The following is a 12,731-nucleotide window of genomic DNA, read 5'->3' as shown; positions in this document are numbered from 1 at the left end:
TTGTGCCTCTTTTCCCCCTGCTGTTGGGCATGCAGATCATGAGCTCCTTGTACCAGGTGCTGTGACCTGCTTGATAAGAATATTTTAGGCTGGACCTGATGATCTCTCTAGCCCAAGTCTTTTTTTTTTTTACACTTATGGACAGTACCATGATTGAGCTCAGGCAGCAAAATGGCTTGCCCAGAGAGGCTGGGCACTCTGTCCCCTGAGGTTTTCAAGGCAACACTGGATGCAGCCCTGAGTAACCCAGTGTGATCTCACAGCTGATGCTGCTTTGAACAGGAGCTGGAGTAGGTGACCTCCAGAAGTCCCTTCCAACCTGAATCAGCCTGTGATCCTGTAGTCTAAACCTCTAATAAACAAAAATCAAGTATTCAGAGAATAAATCTCTTTTCATTCTCCCATTAATGTTGTCAAAATTTTACAGTAGGCAATGGAATACCATTATGACCAGTCTTTGGGCAGATTTGCTCCCTTTGAGTCAATCAAGATCTTGAACCATTAAATATTTGTGATGTTTTCATGTCTTTTCATTATTCTCTTAATTTATTAAGGTCAATGCCAAGGTGGTACAAGGCTCATTATTTATACATTTAATTTTCACATCTGGAAATTCACGACAAGATGAAGAACAAAACAGTAATACTGGTTGACAGAAGCTGACAGATATACACAAAAACAGTGAAACGGTAATAGTCCTGTGCAAAACTGGCTACAGGAAAGACTGACTTGAAGCCTTTAAAAGACCTCTGACCCAAATTTACTCTGTGAACTAAACCACTAGATAAAATTTGTCTTAATGTTCTTAAAAACCGATTACCTTTTCTTCGAGCAGTCAATCTCCTTAGGGAGAAAAAAAAAGAAAAAATTATGACATTGTCCTTCAATATCCATGAATGACACCATCTTCCTGTTACTGTGATGCTAGATATTGTCAGGCTGCTTAAATCAAGTACATAAGCAAGTTAATAAAAAGAGAACACTGTTAAATTTAGAGTCAGCTGCATGTGAGAAAGAAAACAAAGCAAGAATAACAAAGGAATAAAAGGTATTTCTGCCTGATGAAATATAGACCTTCAGTTTCTCAGCCACTCTCAAATTACTGAAGGGATTATGATTAGTACAAGTAACTGCATTTTATTAAGGATTCCATATACTTTCTATATTTACCCTCTACTATCAAGTTTATACTTCACAAACTACTTTCACAAAGAAAAGCGTATGGGTCATTCACCAGTGATAAACATTTACACAAACAGATCACATATGAAACTGATGTATTTTAATAGCAATACCCCTTTACAGAAGAGCTGTTCCCCTACTTTTGCTTTAGGTGCTCAGTTTAAGTGATATAAAGTCATTTTCTGTTACAGCAGTCAACTACATACAAACAACACTAAATAAAAACTAGCTCACTAAATAAATACCTCTCAGAAGGTAACTATTTTGTGTATATATTAAAGTTCAAGTAATGACCAGCCTAAGTTTGTTTTTTTAAAAAAACCCAAACAACCGAACAAACAAACCAACAACCACTAGATTCGGAGACAAAAACACTAGGGGAGATACAGTTGTCTACGAAGACTACACCAATATAAATGGGACAAATTCTCAGCACTAAGGCACAATAGAATTAATACTAGAATATGGCTAAAACCTTACTTACTACAGCATTGAGTGAGCAGTTAACAAGGAGTGTTCCTATGCTCAAAACGCTCGGCTACAACATTAGTGAGATCTGTGTTTAAGACGCTTTTACCTCAGTGTAGGTGCACACAGCATTCCTAAAAGATGGGATTTCAGAGGGCAGTGATGGTGCTCATTTACAGTGTACTTATTTTGTAATTAGGGATCGGTTCATACTTGCACAACAAAATGTCATTTTTATACTAAATTTGTCCCTTTAGCATTGTTCTTTGTGGAAACCACCGATATGACAGTTCTAAAGGGAGAAAAGCAGGTTTAGTCAGTGTAGGATGTCGACGGCCGCTCGAGCTGACCAGAAAACCCCTCTCGTTTTGGACAGCGGCCAATCTAGGTCCCAGAATTTGTGAACAGCGTAAGGCACGATACAAAACCCACTTAAGTCACGAGATTTAGGTGGGCTTTGGATCCAACACGCACTTAGCTATGGGTTTTGCGGTTCCACCCGTCTGCTCTCCCACAGACTTCAAACAACATTCCCCCTCAGGAAAGAATTCAAGCACACGTCTAAGAGCAAGGGGATTTAGGCATAGGCTTAAAATGAGGGTGTTCTGGAGAGTCTTCTCATACAGGCCCTCTGTAAGATCTGCCGCTTGCTTTTAAAAACAGCCACTTTTCCGGCACTTGCGGACCTTTGCCATTATTTACTTTCAATCCACGGAGATCCCATGAGTTTCAGTAACCACGTATGGCTCAAGCTGGAAAGCCACCCTAGGAGGAAGAAGAGCTCCAAATACTGAGGCAAACCCAAATCCCGGACGTTTGGGAAAGGCAAACCCCAGACACCCAACGCTTCGAACGAGGCCCTGGGCAAAACCGCTGCGAGGAGAGTTTGGAAAACCTCGCCCCCGCCCCTGAGAGGGCTGGAAAGACGGCGTCGGCCGCGCTGCAAGATGCGCTCTGCCAAGAGAACCCGCACCGCCGCCGCTACCGGCAGACGCGGGGGCCCCTGGGCCGGGCTCCGGAGCGCCCTCCCCGCCCGGGGCGGGGCCCAGCGCCGGCCAAACCGGCGCCCGGCCCGGTCCCGCTCCGCTCGCGGTCCCCGGCCGCGGCCGAGCAGGGGTGAAGGCTAGGCGCGGCGCGGGCCGGCGGCGGCGGCGGCGCCCGCGGCCCCGGCGAGGGCCGGGCTCATGAGGTTCTCGGTGATGTAGGCCACCAGGAGGCAGATGAAGACGAGCATGACGCAGATGGAGCCCCCCACGGCCGTCATGGCGACGACGATGTCCCGCATGGCGGCCGGCTCCACGCGGAACTCCACGCACTGGGCGGGCGGCGCGGGGCGCGGCGGCGCGTAGCGCGGCTGCAGGCAGAGGCGGTAGCGCACGCTGCCGTGCGCCTCGGGCAGCAGGTAGTCGCGGCAGGCGGCGCCCAGCTCCACGCTGTCGCAGGGGAAGCGCGTGTAGGTGCCGTCCCAGGAGCAGTTGAGCGCGAAGCCGCGGAGGCCGGCGGCGGGGCGCGGCGGCCCCCACTGCAGCAGCACGCTGCCGTTGCGCAGCACGTTGGCCACCAAGGCGCCGCCCGGCGAGCGGTGGGCGCGGCAGGACCGTGCCGCGCACTGGAAGCCGCGGGCCGGCGGACGGAAGCACAGGCGCCCGCCCGCCGCGCCTTCGGCCCCCACCTTGTAGGGGCACCACGGCTCCTCCGCCGCCGGCTCGGCCCCGGCCTGCCGCGGCGAGGCGGGCGGCGGCGCCGGTCCCCTCAGGGCGGGAGCCGGCGCCCCGAAGCAGAGCAGGGCGAGGAAGGGCGGCAGCAGGCTGGGCATGCCGGCTGCCGCGGCATGGAGCCCAGCCGCGGTGCCGGCGGAGGGCTGCGGCGCCCCGTGCGCCGGTTATAAACGCGGGCTCCGCAACCGCTCCGCCGGCCGCCAATGGAGAGCCGGCTCCGCCGTTAACTCTCGCTGGGCTGCGGAGCACCCGCCGCGCTGGGCAGCGCACGCAGGACGCGGCCGCGACCCCGCCGTGCCTGCCTGGAGGAGGAGGAGGAGGAGGAGGGGGTCCGCAGCCCCCGGCGGGGGTTCTCGGGGGACCCGACCGCTGCTTCCCCCCCCCCCTCCCCGGCTAAGGGCCGGCGGGGGGGGGCGGCTGACATCCCCCACCCCCGCCCCGGGCTTTGCGTGCCCGGCCGGCGCAGCGCTGTCCGGCTCGGCGCCGGTGCGGGATGCTCCGCGCAGGCCCCCGGGGGAGCTGCGTCCCCAAGGGATTTGGCGAACGCGGGGCACAGGCGGGTTCAATGCCGGACATCGGTGGTCGGGAGGGTGCCTCTGCCACCGGGGTCTCGCTACCAGCAAGAGATTCGGTCGAGGGCAGGGTTGGGGAAAGTTACAGAGCTCCCCTTCAGGTGAAGCAGACCTTGTTCAAAGACGTGGGGGTTACGTGGAATTTTTTTTTTTTTTTTTTTTAATGGTTATGTCTGCAGACCGAGGCTGCTTTAACCCCTTGAGACCAGAAATTCAGAGAAACGCGGCAAGGATGTAATCGAGGGAGAAAGCCGTGAGTCCCCCAGGAGGCCAGCTGATAGCAGCGATAAAGCTGTGGATCTTCAGCGCACGCTAGCCTGTCAGGCCACAGGAAGAAGATACTTCTCTTACTCCTGTCTTCTAACAAATGCCATTTTTCCCTCGCTGCAGCAGGACCAACCCACAGTCCATCCGTTCGATCTCAAGGCAGCTCTTTTATTTTGCAGCACAGAAGAGGGCTGAAGGAGACAAGAGTAGTGCCCTGTCGTAGCATTACAGCGTACTGCTTTCTGAACGACCTTGAAAGATTTACACTAAAGTAGAGACTTGTCCGAACGTGGAAACAAAGGCTCTCTAATGAAACAATAATAAAAAATACATACTTAACCTAAGCAATGTTTGAAGATTCTTGAACAGTTAAATTGGTAAAAAGCTGCTTTAAGTCCTGTCTTTTCCGAGTTGCAGATTTCATTCCACGCAAAAAATTGTGGGGGCTTATTTGGTTTGTGTTTTGGTCAGGTTTTACATAGTGTCCTGTTCCAGTTTTTATAGCAGAACATAAGCATTTGTCTATATTTAACTTGTAAAGTACAACAGTTACCAGGTTACATGGTTAAAAACCCCAGAAGTGTGCCTAAAAACATGGGTGTAGTTTTTCTTCACTGTGTTACCTATTTGGAAATACAAGATCTACAGATTACTACGCAAGTTTTCTTTAAAAGTGTTTATTGTCTTATATAAGCTTAAAATATAACAAAAATAAGATTCTGAAGCCTATTTTTCTTTCATAGCCTAAACAAAAAACAAACCCAAATCATACAACTTGGACTTCACTGAAGGTGTTAACTTGAATATATACAAAATGTAATTTGTAGCAATGTGGAACTTGTTTAAATAGTTTTGTTTTCTAATGCACTGAACATCAACATGACCAAGTGGTCTCATATCAGGACACCTTTTCCTGTCTGGAAGACTTGCCTTTTTAAAGTATATGGTTTTATTAAGGAACACTTTAAACATAATTTAACAGTACCAAATATGACAAGTTATTTCCACATCTAATTTTTAACCAAATTTAATGTTGGGGGCAGAGGGTGTCTGCTAGCCTATAGAACATTGCTAGAAATCTCTTTTGATACCAAGAGGTATCAATAGGAATCGATGAAAAAAATAGGATCAGCATAGAAAAGGATGCTGAAGTCATAGTAATGGCTGCTCTCCTCGGAAAATGCTTGGTTATCACAGAACAATAGGAGGTGCTGTGCTGCTGAAGGCACTTCTTGGTGGCTGAGGCAAACTTACCTGCGGAAGTTCCGGCTAGGATGCAAAACTGAAGATCTGACAGCCCTTCCTGGAAAATGTGTGGGTGTTAAGGAGATGGTTGGAGCCAAACCAAGCAAGTTTTGCCTCCTTAAACTTTGTGCCGTTCTCCTAACTACTATTAAGGGCAGATTGCACTCCAGAGCTGTCATTGTTTCAGTGACGAGGGAAGAGATCTGGCACCAGCCTCTGATGTTGCTTATGATCTGCAACGCAATTTGATTTCTTCTGTTGAGAGATCCAACAGAAGGGTCTGGCATTTGGGACAGAAAAGGAAAATGGCACAGCAGTGAAGACACCTGATTGCACGTGCCACAACGCTTAGCTCTGGACTTCATTCCACACTTCCATTTGAAGTTGTAAAAGAGGGAAAAACAAGCTAAGCAGAGATACCTCATTTCACGGAAAGCTGTGGAAGCCTCCTCAAGTGTCTTTCCCAGAACGACTGCCAAAATTACCAGGAATTGGAATAGATGATCATATTCTTCCCTTTGGGTTCGAGTCCTGAACCTCTGACTCACGTAAGGCAGTAGTATACCTGCATACGGACTTTCACTTAGCCATTTACATAGCATGATCACAATAACTGGTTCTGTGATTATAGGCTGGAACAAGTTTGTTGTTGAACGGAACAGTGAACTGACCTAAACAATCATGAAAGCTGTTTGAATATATCCTTGTGCCATCACTGTCATCCTCAGACCTTCTGGCTTACAGGCGTACCCTTGTACTGGAGACACACAGTCTTCTTTACAACCAGACATCTGACTAAACACATATTCCTTTGATTTCCAGATTTTCTACAGGCACATGAATGTAAGGTTATAGAACACCCTAACTCCTGTCAGTGATACTTAAGCCTACCTCGTTTTTTCCACGTATACTGATATTCTCCAATACTAAAGCAGCACAGAGTTCGGCAAAATCAGCAAGCTTCACTCCAGAAGCGGTCAAGTGTAAAATGGCACTGAGAGATGTAGGCTGAGGTGAAAAGACATACATTATTGCAAGGTGCAAAGAAGGAACGAGCACTGAAGGATGTTCCTTCCCTGGCAGGCCTATACTCCATCAGTCTAGGCTAGATTCATATTTAATCCCTAAATTTTACAACAGCCAGTCTCACTCAAACTATATAGAATCTGAACAATAGTCATCCTTAGAAACAGCTGTTAGTTTTAAGCAAGACATATATATTATTAGAAATGAGAGGACATTCTTGGTTTGAGGATATGCAGACAGTTCACACCTATGGTATGCAAGGGTTTAGGGCATTTTCTCCTCCCAACTATTTCAGATGTCTTACAGAAAACATCTCATTAAACTCCTATTAGATTGTCACATTTTAACCCCTAAAAAATGCCATGTAAATGAACAAGCCTAATAATCCTAAACAGGTTTCCATGTAAGAAGTGGATTACAGAGAAGCAGGCTTCGTTAAACAGAAATTTCATTTAACTGATCAATACGCATATGTTTTCCTCATCCATGCCTTTATTTGTAAGGGTACAGAATGTACTATTAATTCTCATCATCTGGCTGAAGATGTGGCCAAATCACTTAATACTTTGCCATCATGTGAACCCTGGAAATATATTTGTTTACAGAAATCTAATCTACATCATCTTGCTGGAGTCCAAAGGAAAATAAAAGAGCAACCCATAAAAAAAATTTGTAACAACACTACGGGTTAACTATACCTTATCCTGCGCTGCGTCCTTTGGCCTTGCACTATGTCTCTAAGGAAAAGACAATTATTTATCCAAGAGACAAGCAAAAACACATGCTTTGGCTTGGTCAGTCTGCCAGCACTGGCTTCATATGAATACTTTGTCTCATTGTTTGCTCTCTTAGTAATCCAGCTGTTTCCTAAGACCTTCTTCTGTGCCCCCGTCTGCAATAAAACTCAGCCTGGACTTCTCATGCATATTGCTTCAACAGTTTGCCGCTCGGGCAAAACACTATAATTTGCTTTAAGCTGTGAACCCCCAGGCAGCATACCAAAATCAGTAACATCCCATATTGCTTTATAGGCCTTCAGACAGACCCAACACCACAGATTTTCTGCTTTTCTGGTTCTCTTCCACTGCGTTTAGTCTCCTGTTTCATCTCCTGTCAGAGGAAACAGTGAACCTAGTATTAAAACGGGGGCAACTTGCTATAGGCCAGACAAGGAAGCACTAACCACTCACAGCTAACAATTTATGCAACACTGTGCTAATTTTAGTCTTGGATACAGCCAGGGCAGACAATCCCTAGAGCAGAGATGCTTAGCTCTCAGTTAAGGGCAGCATGAGACATATGGTTGCTAAAGCATTCTCCTAGCAGGGAGCTTTACATTTAGGGCTGAGTTGCTACAGCTCCCTCCAAGTCATAACTTTGAGGATTACTCATCCTAGACATGCAAAAGCAGAGAATTTGCCCCCTCATTTAAATAGCTCCTGCAGTCTCTCTGAATCAGCATGCAGTCTCACCCCCACTGGGGTTCTATTTCCAGCACTTCATTCACTTCCAGTAAGGTCTGAACTTACATACTCTGACAGGCACAGGCTAAGAGAAGCATGGAGGAGGCGTGAACGAAATTCAGCAGGCAGATAGCTGTACTACACATCTCACTGGGGCAGCTTGGGCATGCAGGTTTGAAGTTCGTGCCACAGACTGTGTTGGTCGTTGATCCTGCACTGAACTGTGAAACAATGACATCTTACTAGCCTGGCTGAGAACTGGAGGCATTTTTGATCAGGATGTGTATCTGAACCGATAACTGCAGCTCCAGCTAATCTTATTCTGAATGTGCTATTTATAGCAGACGGTGGAGGCTGAGAAGTCTTACATCATACAGCAAGGTTGGTAACATAAAGCACTAACACAGCATTAACCATTTCAAGTCACTTTGGATATCTTAAACCACGTAACAGTTTTGGAGTGAGCTACTTAGTGGGCTACATGAGCAGCTATTGCATTTGGTTAATAGATCTTATCCTAGACTCCCTGGAACAGCCTCTGGCTGCTGTTCTGACTCTGGCACCTTTGCTTATTCTGCCCAAAGATACCAAGTAGGATGAGTACAGAGCCCCTAGAACAGCATTCATATTCTCTGGAGATCTGTGTGCACACTGAAGCCTGGATACCTCTACACTTAAAGCAGGGTATTCTAGGTAGCGATACAAAATGGAAAGATCAAAAAACTATTTATAAATTGGGGGTTTGCTGAAGCTCTCAAATGAAATAGCTTAATTTAAATAGGAGCTGGACCACTCCCAGATTTCTGATCCAGGAGAAAGCTGGGAGAAACAGAAGAAAGGCAGAGAACGCTCTGCAGGTTGAATGCTCCTTTCCAGGCCTGAGAAAGCTCTTCTCAAGTGGTGGGTTGCAGCTGAAGTGCTGCTGACAACAGCTCTACAGTGACTGTGGCTGGGGTGCTCCATCTTTGACTTTCTTAACTTAGCTGAGATAAGGTGCCTAGGCATGGCTGCAGGTAGAACTCTGTAGCCAGGAGCTCTCTCATGTCCTCCCAAAAGCTAGTATCATCAGTATTCACCTGTGAGGAGTTCTGTATTCTCACATGGTTTTGGAACACAGAGTTCGAAACCGTTGCAATGAGGCTCTTTGTGGTCTCCCCGCACAAGTACATCCTCCCCAATTTCAGCAAGCAGCAGATCAGGTATTTGAGGTCCTAACAACATGATTCTACTGGGCTCTGTAATAACAGCAGTACCATCCAGCTGACCTGATGCTGTAGCTCTAGAAAGGGCAGCATCTGGAAAAGCAGAGTTCTTGTTGCTTCCACACAAAGCAAGCAGAGCGCCAGCCACATTAACTACTCCAATCTACCCCACAGTTTGAATTGCACAGCTGATTGTGCTGGTAAGAAACACAAGCAGAACAAAAACAAAGAACCAAGAAGTCCTATGACATGTTAATTTCAAGCTCCATTAGAACCAGTGGAAGAAAAAGATCAATACTGTCTGAATGAAAAAGACCAAGCTTATTGGGAGATAAATATTGTTCTTCCAAGTGTCTAAAAGTGCTTACAAAATATGCCCCAAAACAAAAAAATTACAAAAAAGCTTAAGTAATTCAAATAGGGAACAAAGGTCTCTCCTCTGATCTTCTATCAGGTCACAACATTCAACCACAAGCTGCATTTGACAAGTGAGGTCCCAGAGTCCAGGACTTCTGACATGGTGACAAGGAAGCAGGAGACAGCTCAGATGCATGGGTCTTGCACAAGGTAAGAGATGTGAGCGCTCTGCCCTGTTCATGACTAAACCAGCTCCCAGGCTTTGCAATATCATGATTAAGCCCATTCTCCTTTCTGCTGCCTCCATTTTAAATTCCAGGGACTCCAGCTGACTCATTCCTTCTTTCTATCTGAGGTCAGGCAAGATGCATTTTGGAGACTAAGCAAAGCACCACAGATTTCAATCTACCAATCAACAGAACACTAGAAATACCCAGCTTGCTGATTAAAAACCAGACCTGTCTAGAAAGAGCAAAATTTATCTTAGTTCCCTGTCAAATGTTGGGAGACTGGAAAGAAGCTGAACGGGATGGAATTGCATTAGCTGGGCTCCAAATATTCCTTCATATCTACCATCATAAATACTTTTCCTTACTTTTTTTTTCCCCTCCTGTGCACCAGATTTCACCCTTAGCAAGCCTTTCATGCTTGCTTGGGAATCCTGAACAACCTAGGGCACCTAGGGAGGTGCCAAAAGCTGAGTGTATGTCAGGAAGATAGGGAGGGAGGAGGTTACGGGTCTGAGAGGCAGACGCAGGCTGGGATATGCTCTGATACGTTCTGCCAAAAGCCTGAGGAGGGCAGAGTAGGGACAGCTGTGCTGGGATGCTGCAGCTGCATCATGAATAGTAGTAAGGTTTGAGCAAACACACTCATCACAGAAATGAATGTCTGCTCCCGTCCTGCTGCTTGCAGTTGAGAACTTTAAGCAGTGGATAGTTTGGCCCTTCCCAGACTCTGTTCACGTCCCATTGAGGGCATCCACACCACCGAAACGCTACACAAAGTAAAAAGAATACCCCATTAGAGGGACTGGCAGCTGTGCCATGGAGCACTTCATTCACCACAGCTGGTGACCTGCAGAGGTTACTGCAAGGATGCAGTTGTTTCTTGGTGGCAGTCCCTGCCACCATCACAGAAAAGCCTGTCTTAGCTCAGGCCAGCCCACATCTCCTGGAACCCAGGGTGCAGCCGCAATGTCAAGACAAGATTCACAGCATTAGATGGGGAGGCTCCAAGCCCAGCAGGACAGTCAGAGCTCAAAGCCAAGGAAAGGAGAACTCTACAGCGTTCTACTCTGAGTCACTGGGAAGCATCACTGCACAAGGAAGAGGATCCAGTTGTTCATATACACACATGCACACACATACACTGGCTGGCACATGGTCATTTCTGTTGGTAGTCATGGTTAGCCATCACCCTTGCATTACTCCAGACAAAAAGCAGGCTAACTTCCTCTCCACCTTACTCTGATGGGAGCAAAGGATGTTTTAAAGAAACACTACCGAGCAAAATATTTTATGAAGACAGATTCCTTTGTATTAGCAATCAGTCGAGTCAGTCCAAGGACAAGTTCAGGCACCCCTCCGCTGCCCAGGGGGTTAAAAAAAAAAAAAAAAGAAACTCTCCAGCTTGGGAGGGGATAGGGAAAACAAGAGGGTGAAGAACACAATAAATCAAAAAGTGCTTCTAAGAAAAGCAGCAGGATAAAATCATTCCTACAGTCTGAGAGCACTTCCATGCTATTGACCAGAGAGGCAGCAATGGCCCCACACATGTAGATGTAATGCACATCTGCAAGCACCCTGCTCAGTGCCTGCGGAGACAGTTATCTCCTCCTGCCTTTGTCTGTTCTGGGCAGTGTTTAATACAGGAGCCAGTTCCCAGGAGGAGTTCCCATCCCCTCATTCCTAGCATATTCCATTTTCCTTCAGCATCTTTCAGTAGTAGTCATCCCTCTTGCCATCAGCTCTCTGTATGCCTGCATGGTTCTTCTGGTCTTGGACAAGTTCCAGGTCATCATTGTCATCCACCTCACCTCCATGATCCTCCTGGGTGCAGAGGGAACAGAGCCAGCAAGGAAAAATCAGCAAGGTCTGGAAAAGGAGACCCTAACTAGCAGCGCACCATGCTGCTTCTGAGTATAGCTGTTCTACCATACCGGCCCAGCTTGGGAAACTAAGGAAAACAGGGAAGAATCCAGCTCTGCCAGGGACCTTTAGGTGTCATTGGCAAGTCACTTAGCCAAGACACAGAGGTAAGAAGCCTGTGTTGCCATGATTAGCCTGTTCATTTTATGCCCATTTAATATCCTGGCATTACAATGCCATTTTAAGATCTCTGCCTGTTGCTACTACTACACGAATAGAAGAAGATATCCTACATCCACCACATTTAAAACTGTGTAACAAATCCCACCCGTAATGTGCAGCAGTCAGCACAGCCTGCATTGGCACTTTTAGGTCTGACTATCCAGTGTACAAGCCAGGTTCTACACACAGGGCAAGGATAGCTCCTGACATCAACTTTGTTCTGCCCCCTCCTTATTTCCCCACTCCCTTCATTCCCAGCAGGCAGCCCAAACCCTCGATTCCTCAGCAATCACGTTGAAACTGCAGAAAAAGCCAGCAGCAGCCACTCACAAAGGGCAAGGAGAGGATGAACTAGACTGGAAGAGGATCCTTCATTTCTACCTATGTGAGCCAGAAGGCACCAGGTGATTCTGTCTAGTACTCATGCTCTCAATCTTTGGTGGCCTCCAATCTTTCTCCTAGAGGAATGCCAACTTGTCACTGACTACAGCAGTCCTGGGGCTCTGCGACACAGCAATAATACCCGTTTTCAGCCAAATAGAGGAGCAGTTGCTTCCTGGCAACTGTGGCCCAAACGCACCACCTCCCACACTTCCTTCAGGAGTGGGACATCACATTCTTCTGCCACCCATACTTTTGTTTGACTTGCTGGCTGTAACCCAATGACCCTTCTCAAAGCACAGGTGTAGTTCTCCCCAGCTCTTCCACAGACACAGGCTAGACCCAGTAGGACCTGTGCAGCAGCAGACTACAGGGCTCCCAGTGAATTTCTCACCACAGGAATAAACCCAGGGTGATGCTTGGAGAAACACATATTGATCTTGCCTAGCTGCACTGGCACAGCTTGTAATTCACCCCAGCTGCTGTTTGGTAAGCATCTCACAGCTCAACTGCTGCAGATTGATGCAGAAAGAAATGA

At 47.2% G+C, this 12,731-nt stretch overlaps 2 protein-coding genes across 3 annotated transcripts in view; both read right to left on the bottom strand.

Annotated features, from left to right (window-relative positions):
- Positions 1 to 527: 527 nt before the first annotated feature.
- FNDC10 (fibronectin type III domain containing 10) lies at positions 528 to 3,572 on the bottom strand. The gene has a single exon (XM_052793428.1). The coding sequence runs from the start codon at positions 3,464 to 3,466 to the stop codon at positions 2,774 to 2,776; it is 693 nt and encodes a 230-aa protein (XP_052649388.1). The 5' UTR covers positions 3,467 to 3,572; the 3' UTR covers positions 528 to 2,773.
- A 1,296-nt stretch (positions 3,573 to 4,868) lies between these two features.
- Positions 4,869 to 12,731, bottom strand: part of LOC128144094 (Golgi integral membrane protein 4-like) — a 41,428-nt gene continuing 33,565 nt past the window's right edge. For both annotated transcript variants that reach the window (XM_052792446.1, XM_052792445.1), the window contains exon 14: positions 4,869 to 11,551. In XM_052792446.1, coding sequence (XP_052648406.1) covers positions 11,535 to 11,551 — 17 coding nt within the window. In that variant the 3' untranslated portion in view covers positions 4,869 to 11,534. The remainder of the gene's footprint in view (positions 11,552 to 12,731) is intronic.

The sequence above is a fragment of the Harpia harpyja genome, chromosome 7 (genome assembly GCF_026419915.1).
Source record: "Harpia harpyja isolate bHarHar1 chromosome 7, bHarHar1 primary haplotype, whole genome shotgun sequence".
Taxonomy (NCBI): domain Eukaryota; kingdom Metazoa; phylum Chordata; class Aves; order Accipitriformes; family Accipitridae; genus Harpia; species Harpia harpyja.
Note: the sequence above shows the minus strand (reverse complement) of the source record. Positions and strands in the feature narration are given on the sequence as shown.

Coding starts and splice junctions, on each gene's coding strand:
- FNDC10 (XM_052793428.1), bottom strand. CDS start 3,466: ATGCCCAGCCTGCTGCCGCCCTTCCTCGCCCTGCTCTGCTTCGGGGCG.